Here is a 25273-nt window from a genome sequence, read left to right as displayed (position 1 = left end):
ACTTGCCCCTCGCACCTTAAACCTGTGCCCCCTAGTATTGACTCATCCACCCTGAGAAAAAGCTTCTGACTACCCACTCTGTCCATGCCTCTCATAATCTTGTAGACTTCTATCAGGTCTCCCCTCAACCTCCGTTGCTCCAGTGAGAACAAACCAAGTTTCTCCAACCTCTCCTCATAGCTAATGCCCTCCATACCAGGCAACATCCTGGTAAATCTTTTCTGTATCCTCTCCAAAGCCTCCACATCCTTCTGGTAGTGTGGCGACCAGAATTGAACACTATATTCCAAGTGCAGTCTAACTAAGGTTCTATAAAGCTACAACATGACTTGCCAATTTTTAAACTCAATGCCCAGGCCGATGAAGGCAAGCATGCCGTATGCCTTCTTGACTACCTTCTCCACCTGCATTGCCATTTTTAAGTGACCTGTGTACCTGTACACCCAGATCCCTTTGCCTATCAATACTCTTAAGGGTTCTGCCATTTACTGTACATTTCCGATCTGTATTAGACCTTCCAAAATGCATTACCTCACATTTGTCCGGATTAAACTCCATCTGCCATCTCCTCGCCCAAGTCTCCAACCGATCTATATCCTGCTGTATCCTCTGATGGTCCTCATCGCTATCCGCAAATCCACTAACCTTTGTGTCGCCTGGAAACTTACTAATCAAACCAGTTACATTTTCCTCCAAATCATTTATATATCTTACAAACAGCAAAGGTCCCAGCACTGATCCCTGAGGAACACCACTTGTCACAGCCCTCCATTCAGAAACACACCCTTCCACTGCTACCCTCTGTCTTCTTTGACCGAGCCAGTGTTGTATCCACCTTGCCAGCTCACCTCTGATCCCATGCGACTTCACCTTCTGCACCAATCTGCCATGAAGGACCTTCTGCTCCAATCTGGGGAATAGGTCCTGTGTCCAAGAGCTTGCAGCCAATCAAATGACCAGCAGCTATATGATCCCAGTAGTGCCACTAAGGGGGTTGGGGGTGGGAAGGGGAGGAGGCAGGGCAAGGGGAAATGTGGGGTTAGGAAGACCATAGGAGGAGATGCTCTTTATCTAGATTAGTCCGGTGTTCTTTGCTTTGAGAAGATTCTTACCTATTAGTATTCAAGCACAAACTCCTCAAAGCTTCAGTGCTTTCACTAGCACCATCACTGCATTGATACAGCCATGGCTTCAGCTGCACACATTTCAAATAGCACCCTGGACATCTGAAAGTACTTTACAGCCAATGAAGTACATTGATTCTAATGGGCAAACGGGGCCCTTAAAGGAGGCAGCACAGCCCTCTTCATTGGCCACCAGCCTGCCAAATGAAATCTGCCAGGCTGGAGACTTTTAGCCCATGGTGGGTAGATCTCCCAGTAGCTCCCCCACTGCTGGTAAAGCTTGCTGTAATTTGTCTTTCAGAGCTATTAGCATGACATCATTAGAAGGGAAATGTGTCATATGATCCAGTCTTAGTTTCATTTTTGCTTGGAGCAGAGCACATACGCACAGCTCTGATGTCTTCAAGCTTTACGCCAATGTATAACTGTTCTTCTGTGCCTAGTCTTCATAAATTAATGTACAACATGTTTCGCCAATCCCTTATGAGGGACTGGTGCCTTGTGTCTTGTACAGTAAATAAGCACAAGGTATTATATCAATAACACAACAGTAAAATTGCAGTGGGGATTGAGTAGGCTCCACGAAAGGTGACAACATCATGTTTAATTTTACAACCCTCCACAGCCATCCCGTCTGTGGAGCCAACTCACCTCCAGGAGGCCATCAAATCAAACCCAGGGGGTATGTTCGAATAAGTACAAAAATGACTTGTGTCGAGAGGCATTTCCTTTCTACTTCCTGATCCCGAACAGAATCACATGCACTTGGCACGAAACACAAAATAGGTTACTCTAATCCAATATTGAAGTAACAATGGACCAGCCCAAGGACAGCACTAAGTCAATCTAATCAAACTGAGCTGGACCACTGCCCAGGCCACAGGGAAGAAGTTGAACGGAGTCTGATTGAAATACTCTGCATTTTTAAAAATATTAAATGGAACTGGTCACATGTCCAATGTAACAAACGAACTCTGGTTCGGACTGGACCATCCGCGTTGGTGAAGATTCTCACCTGTGAGAATGGACTGGTCCACTCGGAGCGTGGTTGATTTGATGCTGATAATCCTGATGTCAGCAGGGACTTTATCACCAACTGAGGGAAAAAGAGAAAACATTTCCAATTAAAACTACACCAGCATTGAAAAACCTATTATTGGAGCAGCTCTCCTGACTGGCGGCTGTTCCCTGTGCAGTATCTGCCCAAAACTCACCTTGACTAGTTTCTTGTATATACAGGAGTGAAACTGGGACGAATATGGAGCCTCATTTTGTGCGCTACATATAAAAGAAAGTGCCAAATGGAATCCCCATCCTTGAACTTCAAACCATTCGCCATGAGCTCACATCCCAATCTTTTCAACACCTCAATCAGCTTAATTAGATTACCTGGTCTAAGGACAGCACTTGCAGATCTCAATAAATGCCAACTGGACGTGATCATGGTGCACAGTTCTAGAATTGATGCACTGTACCCAATTGCTTATGAACTCCAACATGATCTTACGATGGGTTCGTAGATGACATAAAACACATAGAATCTAAAGCATATAGAATAATTTTTCCGGGTTCGTCCTTTTTCAATCAGATAATAATACGTGAGGAAGGAGTTTATTCTCATTAACGAGAGGAGGGAGTTTATTCTCATTAACGTGAGGAGGGAGTTTATTCTCATTAACGTGAGGAAGGAGTTTATTCTCATTAACGTGAGGAGGGAGTTTATTCTCATTAACGAGAGGTAGGAGTTTATTCTCATTAACGTGAGGAAGGAGTTTATTCTCATTAACGAGAGGAAGGAGTTTATTCTCATTAACGTGAGGGAGTTTATTCTCATTAACGAGAGGAAGGAGTTTATTCTCATTAATGAGAGGAAGGAGTTTATTCTCATTAATGAGAGGAAGGAGTTGATTCTCATTAACGTGAGGGAGTTTATTCTCATTAACGTGAGGAAGGAGTTTATTCTCATTAACGAGAGGAAGGAGTTTATTCTCATTAATGAGAGGAAGGAGTTTATTCTCATTAACGTGAGGGAGTTTATTCTCATTAACGTGAGGGAGTTTATTCTCATTAACGAGAGGAAGGAGTTTATTCTCATTAATGAGAGGAAGGAGTTTATTCTCATTAACGTGAGGGAGTTTATTCTCATTAACGTGAGGAAGGAGTTTATTCTCATTAACGTGAGGAAGGAGTTTATTCTCATTAACGAGAGGAGGGAGTTTATTCTCATTAACATGAGGAAGGAGTTTATTCTCATTAACGTGAGGAAGGAGTTTATTCTCATTAACGTGAGGAAGGAGTTTATTCTCATTAACGTGAGGAAGGAGTTTTTTCTCAATAGTGCATGAGGATGCAGTGTATCATTAACGTTTATCATTCATGTGAGGGATATTTTTCATTTTACCTGCCATTATTCCAAATAAAGAGATTGGCACTCAGCCAAATCCACTGGTTTGCTCACAACATTGGTTCTTTTATTACTGACAGATCACTTTATTAATTTAACACAACACATACCATTTCAAGAAGCTGTTTAGACATGATTCCTGCAACACCCTGGAAAGTGTCCCTGAACAGAAACCCTCTTACAGCTCATTTCCAACATGACCTTATCTAGGGTATTTTCCTCGGAACTGCATCCTCCCTATCGCTGCAACGTCATACCCACATTTGATTTATCATTGTCACATGTATTAATATATAATGAAAAGTATTGTTTCCTGCATGCTACACAGACAAAGCATACCGTACATAGAGAAGGAAAGGAGAGAGTGCAGAATGTAGTGTTACAGTCATTGATAGGGTGTAGAGAAAGATCAACTTAATGCGAGGTAGGTCCATTCAAAAGTCTGATGACAGCAGGAAAGAAGCTGTTCTTGAGTCGGTTGGCAGGTGACCTCAGACTTTTGTACCTTTTTCCCAGCGGACATTTCTCACAGCGACTAACCACACAGCCTCTTTGAGCGCATTCAGTGAGCGCTGATTTGCAGATTGATTTGGGCCTGCAGTGCTGTGCCCTCCAGCAGCTTAACATAACCCAAACTGTTTGCAAGTTGGATGCTTGTGAAGTTGGAAAGAGAGGTGCTTTTCACTGCAGCTGTGTGGGCTCAAATGGAACATTGGTCCCAGAGGTGAAAGGATGGTTTGCCAACTTGTTGACTTCATGCCACCCATAATGCCCAGTGCCTGTGCCAAAGGCATGAACATACATTTTCCCTTTCTACCTCTCAGGAAATATGTTCAACTGCAACAAGCAATCTTTATGCAACTGCACCATTGTCATTTACAGTAGCTCTCTCGTTTTGAATTCATTTTTCAAATGCTAAATTATGCTAAAGCAGGTCAGCATAATGCCTCGTTACTCATTAATGACCAGAACCTGACCAGTGCCAACATCCGATTTCCTTGTCCCCGTTTCCTTGCTCCTGGATGGAATTTCCATAAACAGAATCAAATGGTCAGTGCGTGAGAATGCCATTTATTTTCTTGGAAGACTGCGCAGCCAATCACAAGTAAGGCTTCGGGCCCAATCCTCTTGGCCACAGAAATACAAGTGCTTTTTAATGGTGTAATCAACAACGAGCTGCGGTGAAACAGCCCGGGATCCTGGCAAGGCAGTAGGAACGTGTGTGCAATGTACACAACTGTGAGGAGAGTTTCCTTCAGTGTTGCCTTGGCAGCAATATGCAAACCAGTCACAGAGATTTAAAGCGTCACTCAATATTCACATTTGTCCAGCTCTGAAGCACAGGATGCCGGCTGGGAGGTTGCTGAAAACACAGGCTGCTGTGTGTACTCTGAGTGAACACGAGGTGGGAGGGAGTCGATCAAGTTGTCTGTCCCACCCTTTGGCTTTCATGCTGCAGGATTCCACCTATTTACATAGCAGGGAGGATTCCTTCCAGAGAGACAAACAATTACACAGTCACTGTGGTTTGGAAGTCACATTCCAGACCAGCCTCAGGCCCACAAACTTTCCTGTGGTAACTGGGGAAGGTTTGAGCAAGCCAGCAAAAAGTCAAGCAGACTGCTGGAATATTCCAGAAGCATTAATCCATACATTGGTATCCCTTTAAAACAGCAGATGGGAATGGCGCATGTTAACTGCTGACCAAACCAATTGCAGCCTTCGATCAACACCAGGGAAGCTCTGACCAAAATCAGAGACAGGGTTCTCATGCCTCCCACATTGGGAGCACTGCCTCATGTCCCTCAACACCGTGTAGCCCATGTCCTGACTGGCCCAGGTGGAAATCTGGGTCAATGCACCTGAAGGGTTGCATCAATTTTACATCTTTCAAGACATTCCAGAGTGCCGTTGCAGCCAACAAATTACTTCTCAAGTGTAGTTAGCATTGTAATGAAGGAACGATAGCAGTCAATGTGTGCACAGCAAGTGCCCAAAAACAGCAGTGTGTTAATGACTGAGGATAAACGTTGGCCAGGACACCAGGAACCAAGTGCTAAATGGCATCTTTTACATCCACCTGATCGGGCAGATGGGACCTCCATTTGACATCTCATCAGAATGGCAGCTCCTCCAAAGAGGGGCGGGGGGGGGTTCTCCTACTATTGCATTAGAATAACAGCGAAGTCTACTGAGTCAAGCTTGACACCTTGACCCTGACTTGAGGGCCAAGGATGCTGAGCCACACTGATGACAGTATCAAATTGGAAGCAAGCCAGTCACACAGTGAATTTAATGATGATTAAAATGGCAATTGTTTTACCTGAAGGCATTCCAGGAAAGTGACTCAGTCTTGATGATTAGATGGGGAGGAGTGTACCAGCCTCCCTCTGTTACAACACTGGGCGTCCTCAGTGTGCTGCTCCTGAGGTTAAACCACTGAAAGGTGTGTACTGAAGTATCAGGTTTGAACTGGACTAGTTTTCAGGATACTATCCCATTGGTGTGAATGTTTTACCAACATTATGACAATCAAACAATTTTGGCCATTGTAAAATGTGGAAATATAAGGTGGAACAATGGTTCGCACTGCTGCCTCACAGCTTCAGGGACCTGGATATGATTTCCTCCTTGGCTCACTGTCTGTGTGGAGTTTGCACGTTCTCCTTGTGTCTGCGTGGGTTTCCTCCGGGTGCTCAGGTTTCCTCCCACAGTCCAAAGGTGTGTGGGTTAGGTGCATTGGTCATGCTAAATTGCCCCTTAGTGTCCCGGGATGCATAGGTTAAAGGGATTAGTGGGGTAAATATGTGGGGTTATGGGGATAGGACCTAGGTGGGATTGCTGTCGGTGCAGACTCGATGGGCCAAATGGCCTCCTTCTGCACTATTGGGATTCAATGGTAACACTGATTTTGTAGGTAGCCATGAAAATGCAATTTAAATGGAGAGGCACTGAGACAGGACTACTACCGGAACCACGTGCTAGTGAGAGTAGGAATAGGAGGATTAGGCAGATGAGTGCCTGGCTTGAGAGCTGGTGCAGGGGGCGGGGATTTAGATTTTTGGATCATTGGGATCTTTTCTGGGGAAGGGCTGATCTGTTCAAGAGGGATGGGTTACATTTGAACTGGAGTCGGGGACTAACATCCTGGCGTGGAGATTTGCTAGAGCCACTTGGGATTTAAACAAGTTTGGCAGGGGGGTGGGATCCAAAGCAGTAGGGAGACAGAAGAGAAGTTTGAGGACAGCACGGAAGTTAAAGAGAGCACATTAATTAGTAAAGGCAGTGGCAGTAATCCTAGTACCAGACAGAAGCAAGACAGAGAGCAAGGGAAGTCCAGATTGAACTGCATTTATATCAATGCAAGAGGCCTGACGGGCAGATGAACTCAGGGCATGGATGGGCACATGGGACTGGGATATTATAGCAATTACTGAAACATGGCTAAGGGAGGGACAGGACTGGTAGCTTAATGTTCCAGGATACAGATGCTATAGGAAAGATAGAACAGGAGGTAAGATCAGAGGGGGAGTTGCACATTTGATTAGGGAAAGCATCATGGCCGTACTGAGAGGGGATATATCCGACGGTTCGGCCACTGAGTCTGTGTGGGTAGAACTGAGAAATAAGAAAGGGAAAATCACTTTGATAGGGTTGTACTACAGGCCCCCAAATAGTCAGTGGGAAATTGAGGAGCAAATATGTAAGGAGATTACAGATAGCTCCAAGAAAAATAGGGTGGTAATAGTCGGAGATTTTAATTTTCCCAACATTGACTGGGACAGCCATAGTATTAGAGGGTTGGATGGAGAGAAATTTGTTGTGAGTTCAGGAGGAATTTCTCATTCAGTATGTGGATGGCCCGACTAGAGAGGGGGCAAAATGTGACCTCCTCTATGGAAATAAAGAAGGGCAGGTGACAGAAGTGTTAGTGAGGGATCACTTTGGGACCAGTGACCATAATTCTATTAGTTTTAAGATAGCTATGGAGAATAATAGGTCTGTCCCAAAAGTTAATATTCTAAATTGGGGCAAGGCCAATTTTGATGGTATCAGGCAGGAACTTTCAAAAGTTAATTGGGGGAGTCTGTGGGAAGGCAAAGGGACGTCTGGTAAGTGGAAGGCTTTCAAAAGTGTGTTAACCAGGGTTCAGGGTAAACACATTCCTCTTAGAGTGAAGGGCAAGGCTGGCAGAAGTCGGGAACCCTGGATGACTCAGGATATTGAGGCCCTGATCAAGAAGAAGAAAGAGGCACACGACGTGCATAGGCAGCTGGGCTCAAGTGAATCTCTTGAAGAGTATAGGAGTAGAGTTAAGAGTAGAGTATAGGGGCAGAGTTAAGAGAGAAATCAGGAGGGCAAAAAGGGGACACAAAATTGTTTTGGCAGATAAGGCAAAGGAGAATCCAAATAGCTTCTACAAATACATAAAGGGCAAAAGAGTAAGAAGGGAGAGAGTAGGGTCTCTTAAGGATCAACAAGGTCATCTATGTGCGGATCCACAAGAGATGGGTGAGATCCTAAATAAATATTTCTTATCAGTATTTACTGTTGAGAAAAGCATGGATGTTAGGGAACTTGGGGAAATGAATATTGGTGTCTTGAGGAGCGTACATATTACAGAGAAGGAGGTGCTGGAAGTCTTAAAGCCAATCAAGGTAGATAAATCTGCGGGACCTGATGAGGTATATCCCAGGATGTTGTGGGAGGCTAGGGATTAAATTGCGGGTCCCCTAGCAGAGATATTTGAATCATCGATAGTCACGGGTGAGGTGCCTGAAGATTGGAGTGGCAAATGTTGTGCCTTTGTTTAAAAAGGGCTACAGGGAAAAGCCTGGGAACTACAGGCCAGTGAGCCTCACATCTGTGGTGGGTAAATTGTTGGAAGGTATTTTGAGAGACAGGATCTGCAGGCATTTAGAGATGCAAGGACTGTCAGCATGGCTTTGTGAGTAGAAAATCATGTCTCACAAATTTAATTGAGTTTTTTGAAGGGGTAACCAAGGAGGTAGATGAGGGCAGTGCAGTTGATGTTGTCTACATGGACTTTAGCAAGGTCTTTGACAAGGTATCACATGGTAGGTTGTTGCATAAAGTTAAATTTCACGGGATCCAGGGTGAGGTATCTAAACGGATACAAAATTGGCTTCTTGACAGAAGCCAGAGGGTGGTTGTAGAGAGTTGTTTTTCAAACTGGAGGCCTGTGACCAGCGGTGTGCCTCAGGGATCAGTGCTGGGCCCACTGTTATTTGTCATTTATATTTATGATTTGGATGAGAATACAGGGGGCATGGTTAGTAAGTTTGCAGATGACACCAAGATTGGTGGCATGGTGGACAGTGAGGAAGGTTATCTCCAATTGCAGCGGGAACTTGATCAATTGGGCCAGTGGGCTGACAAATGGCAGATGGAGTTTAATTTAGACAAATGCGAGGTGATGCATTTTGGTAGATTGAACCAGGGCAGGACTTACTCACTTAATGGTAGGGCATTGGGGAGAGTTACAGAACAAAGAGATCTAGGGGTGCATGTTCATAGCTCCTTGAACGTGGAGTCACAGGTGGACAGAGTGGTGAAGAAGGCATTCGGCATGTTTGGTTTCATCGGCCAGAACATTGAATACAGGAGTTGTTAAAGTTGTACAAGACATTGGTAATGCCACACTTGGAATACTGTGCGAGATTCTGGTCACCCTATTATAGAAAGGATATTATTAAACTAGAAAGAGTGCAGAAAAGATTTACTATGCTACCGGGACTTGATGGTTTGAGTTATAAGGAGATGCTCAATAGACTGGGATTTTTTTCTCTGGAGCGTAGGAGGCAGAGGGGTGACCTTATAGAGGTCTATAAAATAATGAGGGGCATAGACAAGGTAGATAGTCAATATATTTTCCCAAAGGTAGAGGAGTCTAAAACTAGAGGGCATAGGTTTAAGGTGAGAGGGGAGAGATACAAAAGTGCCCAGAGGGGCAATTTTTTCACACAGAGGGTGGTGAGTGTCTGGAACAAGCTGCCAGAGGTAGTAGTAGAGGCGGGTACAATTTTATCTTTTAAAAAGCATTTAGACAGTTACATGGGTACGATGGGTATAGAGGGATATGGGCCAAACGCGGGCAATTGGGATTACCTTAGGGGTTTAAAAAAAAAGGCGGCATGGACAAGTTGGGCCGAAGGGCCTGTTTCCATGCTGTAAACCTCTACCACTCTATGACAGTAGCAGTAAAGGGAGAGTTCTGAGGGTCCAATATTTAAACCATTAAAGATTAACTCACAAGTGGTCTAAAGTGTAATGGGGTTACTGGGTAATAATCTGGTGCACGAGTCCCTGGCTAAATTATCCCCTTCCCTCTCACCCCCAAGCGCATTGAAGGGATTACTGTAATTTTGGGTATTTACCAAATCTGCTCCAAATTTCCACACCTTTAGTATTCCCTGTAGTCAGGGAGAACACAACTGCTTTGTGCAGTGGTGATTGCAGTAACCTGTCAACACCATTCTTCCCTTTCAATGCTAGCTCAATTTTTAAATGACAATTCAACTTATCCCACATCCTGACTACTCCATTACCCAAACCGCTAAGTCTACGTTCTATACACACACATCATACTAAAACCCTAGAGTAAATCCAGAATACCTGGCCAGTCCAACTGACACCTGGGGCAGGAATTTTACCGGCATGCCCACCTTAGATCGAGGCGGGTGGGCGAGGCTCACAGAAAGGCATTCTTTGTTGGCCTCGGGCGGGATCTTACGAGCCTCAGGCGGGCAAGGCGTTAAAATTCCAGCACAGCTGTGTCAGCCATGTCAGAACGGTAACACTGGAGAGTGTGGGTTCAAGTCTCACTCAAGGATGAAGCACATTATCTGAATTGATGCGGCCAGTGCCACAGTGGTAAAAGTGTCACCTTTCACATGAGACATTAAACCAAGGTTCAGTCCACTATTGAAAGAGGAATTCTCCCAATCTGTCCCTCAGCCCAGAGTGAAAGATTGTCGTGGCAATTTGTCTCACTTGTGTTTGCGGGAGCTGCCGTAACACAAACTGGATGCCAGCTTTCCCTACTTTTCAGCAGTGACACACTGCAAATAATATCTTATTGAGCCCTGAGATTGCTTTGGGATGTCCTAGATAATAAAAGGCACAATGTCAATGCAAATTTGATCTTTTTATTTAATCATCATCGAATCTCTCCAATGCATAAGGAGGCCATTCAACCCATCAAGTCTCACCAACTCTCTGACAGAGCATATTACCCAGGCCCACCCTTCCTACCCTATTCCCGTAACCCAACACATTTACCATGGCTAATCCCCCTAACCTACACATCTTCGGACACGAGGGGACAATTTAGAATCATAGAATCCTGCAGCGCAGAAGGAGGCCATTTGGCCCATCGAGTCTGCACCAACCACAATCCCACCCAGGCTCCATCTCCATAACCCCATGCATTGACCCTAGCTAGTCCCCCTGACACGGAGAAGCAATTTAGCATGGCCAATCCACCTAACCCACACATTTCTGGACTGTGGGAGGAAACCGGAGCACCCGGAGGAAACCCACGCAGACATGGGGAGAATGTGCAAACTCTACACAGACAGTTACCCAATGCTGGAATTGAACCCAGGTCCCTGGCGCAGTGAGGCAGCAGTGCTAACCGCTGTACCACCGGTTCACCCCAAATTGGACAGTGAGATCAAAGTTTTGAGTCTTTAATCAGCATAATCTGAAAGTAATGTGAGCAAACAGAAAGCTGTCTTGATGTACTGGTTCCAGTGAGATGATGTAACCGGGCATAGGCAATACCACTTTGTATTGTGACAACCTTAAATATAACCATAGGTGGGGTGGGGCATGGGGTTCCAGCACAGAAATGAGTGTTGTGTCTGTGTCGGGAGTTATCTAGTTGTTAAAGAATATCCCAGAGGAGAGAGCACTGTTCAGTCCACTGAAACATCATTTGATGTTTAGGAGGCATGGTTAGTAAGTTTGCAGATGATACCAAGATTAGTGGCATAGTGGACAGTGGAAGAAGGTTATCTAGGATTGCAACGGGATCTTGATCAATTGGACCAGTGGGCTGACGAATGACAGATGGAATTTAATTTAGATAAATGCGAGGTGATGCATTTTGGTAGATCGAACCAGGGCAGGTCTTATTCAGTTAATGGTAGGGCGTTGGGGAGAGTTATAGAACAAAGAGATCTAGGGGTACATATTCATAGCTCCTTGAAAGTGGAGTCACAGGTGGACAGAGTGGTGAAGAAGGCATTCGGCATGCTTGGTTTCATTGGTCAGAACATTGAATACAGGAGTTGGGACATCTTGTTGAAGTTGTACAAGACATTGGTAAGGCCACACTTGGAATACCGTGTACAGTTCTGGTCACCCTATTATAGAAAGAATATTAAACTAGAAAGAGTGCAGAAAAGATTTACTAGAATGCTACTGGGACTTAATGGTTTGAGTTATGAGGAGAGGCTGGATAATCTAGGACTTTTTCCTCTGGAGCGTAGGAGGCTTAGGGGTGATCTTATAGAGGTCTATAAAATAATGAAGGGCATAGATCAGTGAGATAGTCAATATCTTTTCCCAAAGATAGGGTAGTGTAAAACTAGAGGGCATAGGTTTAAGGTGAGAGGGGAGAGATACAAAAGGGTCCAGAGGGCAATTTTTTCACACAGAAGGTGATGAGTGTCTGGAACAAGCTGCCAGAGGTAGTAGTAGAGGCGGGTACAACTTTGTCTTTTAAAAAGCATTTCGACAGTTACATGGGTAAGATGGGTATAGAGGGATATGGACCAAACACAGGCAATTGGGACAAGCTTCGGGGTTAAAAAAACTAGGTGGCATGGACAAGTTGGGCCGATGGGCCTGTTTACATGCTTAAACCTCTATGACTCTATGATTCCCTGTTGTGTTTTGCTTTGAAGACCGTCAATGGGAACAGATGTCTCTGCCCCTAGAGCGCGGCACTAACCCAGAACAGTGCTATTCTGCTGTGTGCGCTTGAGATTTCATAGATACTGTATGAACTCTACAGCTACTGGGCAAGATGCAGGATAACGGTTCCATGTTCTACACCTCGTGGACTGAAAGGTTTCATTTCTGCAGCATCTATCAGGCCCTGGGGATTTTTCATGATGTGGACAAATAAACCTGTTGGGCTTTCAACCTGGTGTTGAGAGACTTCTTACTGGATTTATTTTCACACAAGTGTGACAACAGGGGATACATACCGCCCACCAGGTTTTTAAAATATGTTATAAATAGATTTTGTTCTGAATTTTGAGTATTTACTGCAGTGGTCTCCAACCTTTTTAAGCACAAGATCACCTTTAGCATCAAAATGCAGCACGAGATCTACTCTTAAAAGTTTGACTTTGCTAAAACCTCCTCCCCTAAGTACTTCTGCACTCATCTATTCTTAGTGTGACACCAGTGCTTGCACCCTATGAGAGTGCTGTGAAGTCTGGGTTATAGTTTGAGGTGGCCAGATTCATAGTCCATTAGATGAGCATCTGTAAGCCAAGTACAATACTTGGACTTGATGATTTTCATCTGGAAAAAAGCCACCTCGCAGAGATATGTGGAACTAAAGTAGGCCTTCACCTTGAGTGCACACAATGTCAGAAGAGGGTACTTCTCTCTGTTTACAAGTCTCCAAAAGGCTTTGTCCCTTGACTATCTTTCAGCTCAATGTCATTTTGCATGGTGATTATTTCCATGTCAGGCCCAACTCTGTTCAAACACCTGCTGAAATGTTGCTGTTAGTTCACTGATGTGCACCATCTTGTCTAACTCCTGAAATCGTCTGTTGAATTTATTTTCCAATCTGTTCAGGTGGTCACAGAATGTATTTGGATGGAACCCTTTCTGTTTGGCCTGAGGTTGGATTTTCTCCAGATTTGGGAAGTACTCAGTAATTTTGTTCTTTAACTGGGAGGCCCACGGGCCCAGTTCCACTGCACTGATCATGTGTGACAAACCTCTGTCCCTCCCCGCAACTCACGGTTCAGCTCATTCACTTTTGCACTTACATTCGTAAGAAACATCAAGTCTAGCAACCATGTGTTATCTGACACCTTATTTCTTGATTTAAGGAAGGTGACTATTTCAGGCAGCAGATCTAAAAATCTCTGAAAGACTTTGCTTTGACTTAACCATCTCACATCTGCATGAGAGATTAGCTCACAATAGGTGGCATCAAGCTAGAGTAATGATTTGAACAAGCGATGTTGCTGTCATTACATGAGAAAAGTCAATAACTTTGCTCGCTAGCACTTGTTGGTGGTAATTGACAGAGGAGGGGAATTCAGATCATTCGGCAAGTGTACCAAAGCCTGCATTGACGGTGAAATCAAACTGGTTTCAATCAGCTGTGACTGAAACCAGTTTCTTGATCGGAATGTTCTTCTCTGTCACATACCATTTAATTACGATGTAGACATTCTTACCTCTTGTCCTCACTGTGTGTGACAAAAGGGTGAGGAAGTCCTCCTTTGTTGTTGCATCTTTGAATGCCATGCGAACAAACACAATCAGTTGGGACATATCCGTCACACCTACTAACTCATCAAACTGCAGCGAGAAACATTCGCAGCCTGAAGTCTTGGTGTATTTGCTGAGACACATCCTCGGATAACAATTCCACCCTTCTGGCTACTGTTAAAGCATCAAGCGACATGCTCATGATGGCTGTCATAATTCCATCTTTGATTTTGTCTTTGAACAAGGTGTCGGCAGCAGCCATCGTGCCTCCTTGATAAGAAACCGTTCACCGATGGCAAAGTTATTTCTTGCCAGCAGATGGCTAACGTGAAAAGACGCTATTTTGCTAGTCTTGCCTTTAACCACAGGTTTTGAAAAGAGTGACTGTTGAGGTTGCAACATTCCCTTTAACTCCCCAACTTTTTGTCCGCATGGTGCTGTTTAAAAGGAAATTAGCTCTTTTACTCACGGTTACGCTCTGTTGAAAATTGAGACATATGGGCTGGTATTTTAGGAGCTCGCTCGGGTGAGGCTCGTAAAATCCCGCCCGAGGCCAATGGAGAATTCCGTTCTGTGAGCCGCGCCCGCCCCGAAATCGGCTATGGTTTTGTCTTTTGACATTTGTAAAGAGAAATTCGCTTTCCCGTTCCTGGTGGAAATGGGAGGTTTTTGTCCTCTTGGAGGTCCCTGGCTCCTCGCTCATCATTTTGTCTTCACCCAACTTAGTCCACGTTTTGGTGCCTGCTTTTCAGCATTCAATGAGCTGATTTGCTCGTCATCACAGGAAGCCCGAGTTCCACACAATTTCAGCTGTGGTTCAGCAGCCAATGACAATTGACTTGTCGATTGAGATCGACTATTTGGAGATCTCTGCTCTTCTGAACATCCTTGTGCACTTTAAAAATTCATTTATCATTCTTAAAGCTTTAAAACAAGCTTGCTACAGACTGGTCTTCATCCAATAGAGGAGGCGTGGTTAGCTGCTGCTTCACAGCGCCACGGACCCAGGTTCGATTCCTGGTTTGGGTCACTGTCTGTGCGGAGTTTGCACATTGTCTGCGTGGGTTTTCTCCGAGTGCTCCGGTTTCCTCCCACATTCTGAAAGACGTGCTGGTTTGATGCATTGACCTGAAGAGGTACCGGACTGTGGTGACTAGGAGAATTTCACAGTAACTTCATTGCAGTGTTAATGTAAGCCTTATTTGTGACTAATAAATAAACTTTACTTTACTTTAAACAATGCGATTACTATGTTTCTAAGGGTTGGCAGTTGGAGCAAGTGTTTGTTGTGGCTCTGTGGATGGCACACCTGCCTCTGAATGAGAAGGTTATGGGCTCAAAGTCCCACGCCAGGACTTGAGAACAAAATATGGGCTGATACTCCAATGCAGTACTGAATGTTGCATTGTTGAAGAAGCTCTCTTTCAAATGAGACATTTAAGCTGAGACCTTGCCTACCTGCCTCTTGGGTGGGTATAGATGATCGTATAGAAACTAGAAGCAGCAGTAGGCCATTTGGCCCTTCAAGCCTGCTCTCCCATTCATTTTGATCGCCAAATTGAATATCCTGATCCCCCCATCCCTTGATCTCTTTAGCCCCAAGCGCTATGTCTAGTTTCTTCTTGAAATCACACATTTTTGCCTCAACTACTTCCTGTGATAGTGAATTCCAGATATTTACCACCCTCTGGGTGAAGAAATTTCTCCTCATCCCAGTCCTAAAACCATGAGAGGTAGAAGAGATAACCCTAGTGTCCTGGCCAATGATTATTCCCCAACAACAACATTCAAACAGAGTATCTGCTCATTCTCACATTGCTGTTTGTTTGCTGTGTGCAACTTGTTTTTCTTTCATTCATGGGATGTGGGTGTCACTGGCAAGCCAGCATTTATTGTCCATCCCTAATTGTCCTTGCACAGGTGGAGGCAAGCTGTTGCATTTCCTACATTACAACAGTGGCTACTCTTCAAAAGTGTTGAGTGATGTCCAGTGGCTGTGAAAGGCAATATCTACCCAAGTGCCAGTCTTTCTCTCCTTCTCCTTTAACATGCAGTTCCCAGCACATACCTTGCCCACACTCAGTGAACAGTCAGTAGGCTAGTATGTTTGGCTAGTGAAAATGCCATCTTCATTCAGACAGAGAGAGACATGATCACTGCAAGTGCATTCCTGATGCTGAAAACAGACAAGGAGAGAAGAGAAGAACGGAGGAAGGCCCGGTCAGGAGGCCAGAGGCACCAGTGAACAAAGGTATGTGGATGCGGCAGTGACCAATAGTTACACATGCTCTGTGCAGTATTTCTTGTACTAGCAGCTAATGGGTCAAATCTGGGCATCGAGTTGGGAGCCTGTCCAGCTGAAGTTCATCGGTGATGACCTTTTGCCCATTTGGCTGTACGGTCAGTAAAAGGGGCGGCAATGGCCTAATGGTATTATCGCCAGACTATTAATCCACAAATTCAGCTATGTTCCAGGGACCCGGTTTCGAATCCTGCCACAGCAGATGGTAGAATTTGATTTCAATAAAAAATATCTGGAATTATGAATCTACCGATGACCATGAAACCATTGTTGATTGTCGGAAAAACATATCTGGTTCACCAATGTCCTTTAGGGAAGGAAATCTGCTGTCCTTAGCCGGTCTGGCCTACATGTGACTCCAGAGCCACAGCAATGTAGTTGACTCTCAACTGCCCTCCAAGAGCACCTAGGGATGGGTAATAATTACTCCGAAAGCTCCGAAAGCTAATGACATTTGCTACCAAATAAACCTGTTGGACTTTAACCTGGTGTTGTTAAAACTCTTACTGTAATAATTACTGGCCAGCTAGCAATGCCCATGTCCCACGAATGAATTTTTAAAAAAACTAACAACACACCTCTAGGTTCTCTGCCAGAATCACCAATAAATAATGACCCTGCGGCCACCATTCCGAGGAGCACTGGAAGATGTCAAACATGTTCCAAAACAATGTAAACCTATAACAGAACCGAGTGCATGAATGAAACTTGGAATTTACTCAGCTAACACAATGATGCTGTGGATTGCCAATATTTCCCATAGCAAATCCTTGATAGGCGTGGCTGAAGTGAGACATTGCCTGTTCAGTAAATATTCCTTTTCTTCCTTCTCTCTTGTCTCCTGCCAAGTTACTGAGTTGTTTACTCCATGGAATTTTTTTTTAAATCCTCTGGCTTTTTAATGCATTTTTAACGAAGTCTTCAAGGCCAAATTTTCAGCACATCCCTCCCACTCATTCCCAGACCTCTGAAATCTAGAAAATCATATCCATTTAAAAATAGCAGATTGCTCACAAAAGATCTTTTGTCCCCAGCAACACACTGGGAATATCAAAGGATTAAAGATGAAGAGGTCTTTCCATCCTCCCCAAGGAACAGAGACTCCCTCTCATCTAACAGTGACTTTATTATTGGCCTGGTTTTCTGAACGGGTTTGTGTGTTTCAGGGAGCGGTGTAGCAGAACCTCACACAGACCAGGAGATCACACTTTTAATAGCAAGTCAATGCCAAACAAGCCAAATATCACCGGGGCACAACATGTGGCCTCAGTCAGTGTCTCAAGGCAATGGGATGGGGGAGGCATTTCATCCAGGGAATGGAAAGAGAAAGATGAGGACAAGGGTGACAACACTGTCACCATGGCAACCCTTAGCTGTAAAACAATGAGGTGGAAACATTCAGACTGTTGCCCAGTTAAGTTTGGAACTGAAGAATAAAATTGGGGCAAGGTTCAATCTGTACTTGCTGCAAGGTATTTCTGATCAAAGAGGGTTTGATACACATGCAAATCACCCTATCATAGAAAGGATATTATTAAACTAGATAAAGTGCAGAAAAGATTTACTCGGATGCTCGCAGGACTTGATGGTTTTAGTTATGAGAGGCTTTTTCCCTGGAGCATAGGAGGCTTGGGGTGATCTTATAGAGGTCTATAAAATAATGAGGGGCATAGATCAGTTAGATAGTCAACATCTTTTCAAAAAGGTAGGGGAGTCTAAAACTAGAGGGCATAGATTTAAGGTGAGGGGGGAGAGATACAAAAGTGTCCAGAGGGGCAATTTTTTCACACAGCGGGTGGTGAGTGTCTGGAACAAGCTGCCACAGGTCGTAGTAGAGGCAAGTACAATTTTGTCTTTTAAAAAAAGTGTTTAGATAGTTACATGGGTAAAATGGATATAGAGGGATATGGGCCAAATGCGAGCAATTGGGACCAGTTTAGGGATTAAAAAACTGGGCGGCATGGACAAATTGGCCAAAGGGCCTGTTTCCATGCTGTAAACCTCTATCACCCTATGACTCTATGATTCCCTGTTGTCTTTTGCTTTGAGGAGCGTCAATGGGAACAGATGTCCCTGCCTCGAGAGCGCGGCACTCTAAGAGTCTATGACTCTGTGCTTAATGGAAAGCAAAAGCTCTCTAAAGGTGTCCCAGATGCTCAAAATAATTCACCAAAACTTCATCTCCTTCAGTAAAAGAGACCAAAGCATTGCATTTTGAAGTCTTTGATTGCCTGAACAGCCATGATTGCTCATGCTCACCCTCCATCTGGAGGAGAGCTTTGCAAAGTGCCAGCAGCCTGCAGCAGTGTTGAGTCCTGGAGCAGATAACAGATCAAAGAGGATACATATTGTGGTGATTGAAAACAGTCATGTAATCACAATATTGGGATTGCAAAGACAATGAAATACTTCAAACCCATTATGTTATTTTGTAAGCCTTTAGTAAAATTTTCAATTAACTTTAATACCAACTCTGTGAATCAACAGTTTAGCATTCTCTATAATTAGAGCTCTGTAGCAATATAATTATGGGATTGATTGCATCTAACATGCAGTCAATTTTCCCACATTAAAACACAATTACTGTGAACAAGAAATTAATAAAAGAGAAATATAAAGACCTGAAAACTCTAACTATATAAGTCAATCATAGGTTTAACTTACGCTAGTTACATACAGACTGCATCTATAACCCTAACGTTACCAGTTATACCAGCAACTGAATTACCTGATCTATGCCAATTAAAATCTGGGCTGCACTACTGAATTCGACATCAACAATGGTTTAGAATAGTCAAGTTGTACCAGTTAGAGTAGGATACCCCAACTATATATCAGCTAAACTAGAATAATCCCAATTTGTACCAGTTAGACTAGGATAACCCTAACTATATATCAGCTAAACTAGAATAATCCCAATTTGTACCAGTTAGACTAGGATAACCCTAACTATACCAGAAGATTGATTTTATTTTGACTCTCCAGCTTTTGACTGAATTTCCCTGAAACTAAGTTTTTGAGTTCTCATGGAAGATTGTTGACCCGAAATGTTAACATGCTGCCTGAAACTGCAGCATTTCCAACACTTTTTGTTGTTATTACACGGAAGGCAATGGTGATGAATGGTTCCAGGCTACAGTTTTAAAAGCAAAATGATGCATTCTTGGTTTGCAATGAGCTCCAAAGACCGTGAAGCTTTGGATTGTGGGTGGGCTACTTGTGAATTGGATATAGTAATCACTCAGTTACAACAAAATAATATAAACCTGTCAAATTAATCATCGTAATTAGACCAAAATGAAGCAAGGTAAATTACTATAGTTACATGTTGCATCAGTTTCAGAACATCAAACTCATAAAACTTAGGCCTCAACAGAATAACAATCTTCCAATGAAATGAACAGCTTCCAGATATTGCTTATAGCTGCACACCAGTCACTGAAAACATGCTCGCAGATGCAGCAAGCAGTTAGGAAGGCAAATGGTGTTGCTTTCATTGCAAGAGGATACGAGTTCAGGAACAAGATGTCTTACTGCAGATATACAAGGCCTTGATGAGACCACACCTGGAGTATTTATTGTGTGCAGTTTTGGTCTCCTTATCGAACCAAGGACATAATTGCCATAGAGGGCATGCAACAAAGGTTCACCAGACTGATTCCTGGAATGGCATATGTCGGATGAGGAGAGATTGGGTTGAATGTGCCTGTATTCACTGGAACTTCGAAGAATGAGAGTGGATCTTATTGAAACATATAACATTTAGACAGGGCTGGATAGACTGGTTGCAGGAATGGTGTTCTCCCTTAATTTTGGGGGGAGTGGGGTGCCTAGAAGAAAGGGTCACAGTCTCAGGATGCTGAGTGGTAGGCCATTTCGGACTGAGATGAGGAGAAATTTCTTCACTCAGAGGGTGGTGAGCCTGTGGACTTCACTACCACAGAAGGCTGTGGAGGCCAATTCACTGAATATATTTAAAAGTTCTCTGCTAGTGGCAACTCTGTGGAGAGCCTCTATTCCATTCTGAGGGGGCTGATGGATTCAAAAAATCCCACAGTGCTACTGGAAGAAGAGCAGGGGAATTCTTTCTCGTGCCCTATGAAATATATGTACATCCTTAAACTAAAATATTATATCAGGTCATTTACCTAATTGAGTTTTTGCTGTGTGAAATTGGCTGTCAGTTTGCAGCAATGTGCGGACAGCTTGGTTCTAAAATCAGGGTGGCATGATCAGCACAAAAAATTCTTAGTTGCAGTAAATACATCCTTTAAATTTTCAAAGTATTTTGGAGTTGCATTAAAAATATTGAGTTGTGTGCGCACAATCATCCAGGCAAGACGGATCTTCAAATGGTTGGAACAGATGTCTAAAGCTCCAGATAGATCACTTGTGCTCAGACACAGATCAGGTGTTTGAAATCTCTCTTACCCGCAATTTCCACAATGTCTCCAGGCACGATGTCTCTGGCTTTGATTCTCTGCACAGTCTTCCTGTCCATTCGGTGCACCTTGCCCATCTCAGGTTCATACTCTTTCAGTGCCTCGATCGCATTCTCGGCGTTCCTTTCCTGTAAATTGGATATGAACAGTAAGTTCACTTGATACGTCATGTCACAGTGTAATGATCCTTAGGAGCATTACACAAAGCCCAACTCTGCCAGGCTTGCTCGGATTTTTGCTCCGTTAGCAGGCCTGTATGCTCATTGGTCAGTTCTCATTCACAGATATGTGGGCCATGATTCTACCAAAAAAGTTCTAAGTGTCGAACTGAAGGGAAAACTGGTGTAAATCACGCCGATTTTCTCAGTGCGACTTCAGACTCGAATCTCCCACACTCTGCAATGCCGTGGTCGCAATCGTGAATATTATTAAAAGCTCGGGGGGTGGGGGTGGGGGGGGGGGGGTGCCTATTCACAGCAGAGGCTGACAGTTCCAGTACTCTGCGCATGCGCAGTACTCTCGAATTGTCAGCCTGCAGTTTGCTGCCTGTCCTGGTGCGCCTCGATCTCCAGACCACCCCCCCTTCCCCCCACCCCGCTACAGACAGAATCCCGCTCCCCTCCCCGGCAGACCCCCCAGGCTGACCACCCCCTCACCCCAGGCCGCCTCAATCACTGGCCTCCCTCCAGCTCTGACCGATCCCCATGCAGAGTGTCAGCGGGACCCCCAGTCCCACCGATCGCTGACCCTGCCCAGTGGGCAGTGCCTGGACATGGGCACTTGGCCTCCTGGGCAGTGCCAGGGCACAGGCCGGCACTGCCAGGGTGCCCAAGCCCAAAGGCCACCACGCCCCCGCTTGCCCCCAGCAGGGTCGTCCCACTATTTCCCCGAAAGTGGCGAGCTAGTCTGAACCCTGCTGGAGTGAAATACTCTTCGTGGGGTGGGAGATGCTCGCGGGCCCGGAGAATTCAGTCCCAGGCCTGCTTTAAATTTATTTCAAAGGCTATTTAAATATTAGCCCTGCCTCCCAGCTGATGTCCGGCACCACACAAATGCCACTGGAAATCCAGGCCTGGGAGGCACAAGCGCGGCGCGAACGCCTCATGGGAATCCCACGAATCGGCCGATGCGCAATTCTCCCGGCCCGCTGTGCTAAAACATTAGCGTGGCAGGATGGAAGAATCGCCCCCGTGGTTTGCAAGGAGTAAAGCACTGACCATCCAATCATCCATCCCACAATACCCAACTTGGCAACAAGGCACTGGCTACCACTACTATAAAATGTCTCACTAAGATTGCTCCCTCTCACTCCGCCTCCCGCTCATCGGTTGAATCGATTGCTATGACTAACATGATGGATTAAGGGAGTGTTATCCATATGCACTCCCAGGAGGTATTTGATCATCTCACCAGAGATTGCAAGCAAAAATGAAAGTGTATCGGCCCCTTTGAGATGGGTTGGTCATTTTTTTGGAGATAGAGATGAAGGATGTGGCCAGCAGTGAACTGCATTTAGCTTCTGCACCTGTCGACTCCAGCTTAACATCTCTGCTCTGGAGTAACTGGAGAAAGAGGCATTTGCACAGTTGTGTTTTACCTGGGACAGTTCTATTATCCACCTATATTGCAGTCTGGGCACACCTCCTGTGCTGTCATCACCACCAATTCTACATTTATTTATTGCAAATAAAGTATTTAATTACTTCCAGAGCTAACTGATTTTAATGGTAAATTAGTCTTTTCAATTGCTCAGCGTAGTATATTTAGCCAATTACTGCACATCATTTCTTTTCAATAGCAGCTTGTAATGTCTGGGAGGTTCCCCTCAGACTCATTTCAACACAATATAACCAAATGGTACCAGTCTCTCAACACAACATTCCAGGCATCAGCGTGGGTTTTAACAGTGGGACAAACCAAAATCAGATTTGTTCTGTTCCACACTCTGCAGAACTGCAATTATACTTACTTACTTTCAAATGTTAAGCTTCCTGCAATGAATAATGTAATAGATAGATAATATTCCAATGTTCACAGCATTAGAAAAGACAAGCTGAATGGAGAATGAGGAGCAGCCCTGATGACGGATTTTTTTTTTTGGAATAAAGAAGGTGACTTGATGGAGGTGTGAGGGGAAGAGATAGAGTGGACAGGGTAAAATCGTTTTCCTTAGCAGAGAATTCTAGAACCAGGGACTTAGATTCAAGATAAGTGGCAGAGGTGTAGAGGGGACATGAGGAAGAACCACTTTTTGCAGAGGCTGGTGGGTGTCTGGAATTCACTGCCCCAGTTGGAGGCAGAGACCCTAAATTCTTTTAAAATGTTCCTGGATCTGCATGTTAAGTGCTGTAGGCTACAGAACTATGGGCCATGTGCAGGAAGGTGGGATTAGAAAGGGCACTTGGGTGTCCTCAGGCTGACATGGACAAGATGGGCCGAACGGTCTCCTTCTGTGCTGTGACGTTTTTATGGTTCTATAATAAAGGATCTCGTAAGGACATTAGTGAGAAAGGAGCTTGGCTCAAAAATTAGGAAGTACAACCAGTGTGGGCTGAAATTAGGAATAACAAGGTCAGAAAAAGCTAATGGGAATGATTTGCAAGCCTCCTAATGATCCATTTACCATCAGACTGAACATTAAGCAGGTGATTTGTTCGTCACACTACCAGAAGGACATGAAAGGGCTATGAGGAAAAGTTGAATAAACTAGGATTGTTTTCACTGGAAAAATGGAAGCCGAGGGCAGACCTGATAGAGGTTTACAAAATCAGAGGCATAGACAGGGTGATAGTCAGAGGCTTTTTCCCAGGGTGGGAGTGTCAATTACAAGGGAGCACAGGTTCAAGGTGAGAGGGGGAAAGTTTAAGGGAGATGTGCAGGATACGTTTTTCATGCAGAGAGTGGTGGGTGCCTGGAACGCGCTGCCAGAGGAGGTGGTGGTGAAAGCAGGCACCTTAGCAACATTTAAAAGGCATCTGGATGGGTACATGAATAGGGAGGGAATAGAGGGATACGGACCGAGTAAGGGCAGAAGGTTGTGTTTTACTTTAGTTAGGGCATCATGATCGGTACAGGCTGGAGGGCCGAAGGGCCTGTTCCTGTGCTGTACTTTTCTTTGTTGTTTAAGTAAGAAATGACTGGAGAACAAAGAACAAAGAACAGTACAGCACAGGAAACAGGCCCTTCGGCCCTCCAAGCCTGTGCCGCTCCTTGGTCCAACTAGACCAATCGTTTGTATCCCTCCATTCCCAGGCTGCTCATGTGACTATCCAGGTAAGTCTTAAACGATGTCAGCGTGTCTGCCTCCACCACCCTACTTGGCAGCGCATTCCAGGCCCCCACCACCCTCTGTGTAAAAAACGTCCCTCTAATATCTGAGTTATACTTTGCCCCTCTCACCTTGAGCCCGTGACCTCTCGTGATCGTCACCTCCGACCTGGGAAAAAGCTTCCCACTGTTCACCCTATCTATACCCTTCATAATCTTGTACACCTCTATTAGATCTCCCCTCATTCTCCGTCTTTCCAGGGAGAACAACCCCAGTTTACCCAATCTCTCCTCATAGCTAAGACCCTCCATACCAGGCAACATCCTGGTAAACCTTCTCTGCACTCTCTCTAATGCCTCCACGTCCTTCTGGTAGTGCGGCGACCAGAACTGGACGCAGTACTCCAAATGTGGCCTAACCAGCGTTCTATACAGCTGCATCATCAGACTCCAGCTTTTATACTCTATACCCCGTCCTATAAAGGCAAGCATACCATATGCCTTCTTCACCACCTTCTCCACCTGTGTTGCCACCTTCAAGGATTTGTGGACTTGCACACCTAGGTCCCTCTGTGTTTCTATACTCCTGATGACTCTGCCATTTATTGTATAACTCCTCCCTACATTATTTCTTCCAAAATGCATCACTTCGCATTTATCCGGATTAAACTCCATCTGCCACCTCTCCGCCCAATTTTCCAGCCTATCTATATCCTGCTGTATTGCCCGACAATGCTCATCGCTATCCGCAAGTCCAGCCATCTTCGTGTCATCCGCAAACTTGCTGATTACACCAGTTACACCTTCTTCCAAATCATTTATATATATCACAAATAGCAGAGGTCCCAGTACAGAGCCCTGCGGAACACCACTGGTAAGAAGTCTCACAACACCAGGTTAAAGTCCAACCGGTCACAGACCTCCAGCCGGAAAAAGACCCTTCGACCACTACCCTCTGTCTCCTATGGCCAAGCCAGTTCTCCACCCATCTAGCCACTTCTCCTTGTATCCCATGAGCCTTAACCTTCTTAACCAACCTGCCATGTGGGACTTTGTCAAATGCCTTACTGAAATCCATATAGACGACATCCACGGCCCTTCCTTCATCAACCGTTTTTGTCACTTCCTCAAAAAACTCTACCAAATTTGTAAGGCACGACCTCCCTCTTACAAAACCATGCTGTCTGTCACTAATGAGATTGTTCCGTTCTAAATGCACATACATCCTGTCTCTAAGAATCCT

The 25273-nt window shown here is 44.6% G+C and overlaps 1 protein-coding gene across 1 annotated transcript in view; it reads right to left on the bottom strand.

Moving 5' to 3' along the window:
- Positions 1 to 25273, bottom strand: part of atp2a3 (ATPase sarcoplasmic/endoplasmic reticulum Ca2+ transporting 3) — a 183954-nt gene that overhangs the window by 123323 nt on the left and 35358 nt on the right. The window contains 2 exon segments of the mRNA XM_078225189.1: positions 2140 to 2220; positions 20753 to 20891. Of these exon segments, the coding sequence (XP_078081315.1) occupies positions 2140 to 2220; positions 20753 to 20840 (169 nt within the window). The 5' untranslated portion in view covers positions 20841 to 20891.

Source organism: Mustelus asterias, chromosome 12 (genome assembly GCF_964213995.1).
Source record: "Mustelus asterias chromosome 12, sMusAst1.hap1.1, whole genome shotgun sequence".
Lineage (NCBI taxonomy): Eukaryota > Metazoa > Chordata > Chondrichthyes > Carcharhiniformes > Triakidae > Mustelus > Mustelus asterias.
Note: the sequence above shows the minus strand (reverse complement) of the source record. Positions and strands in the feature narration are given on the sequence as shown.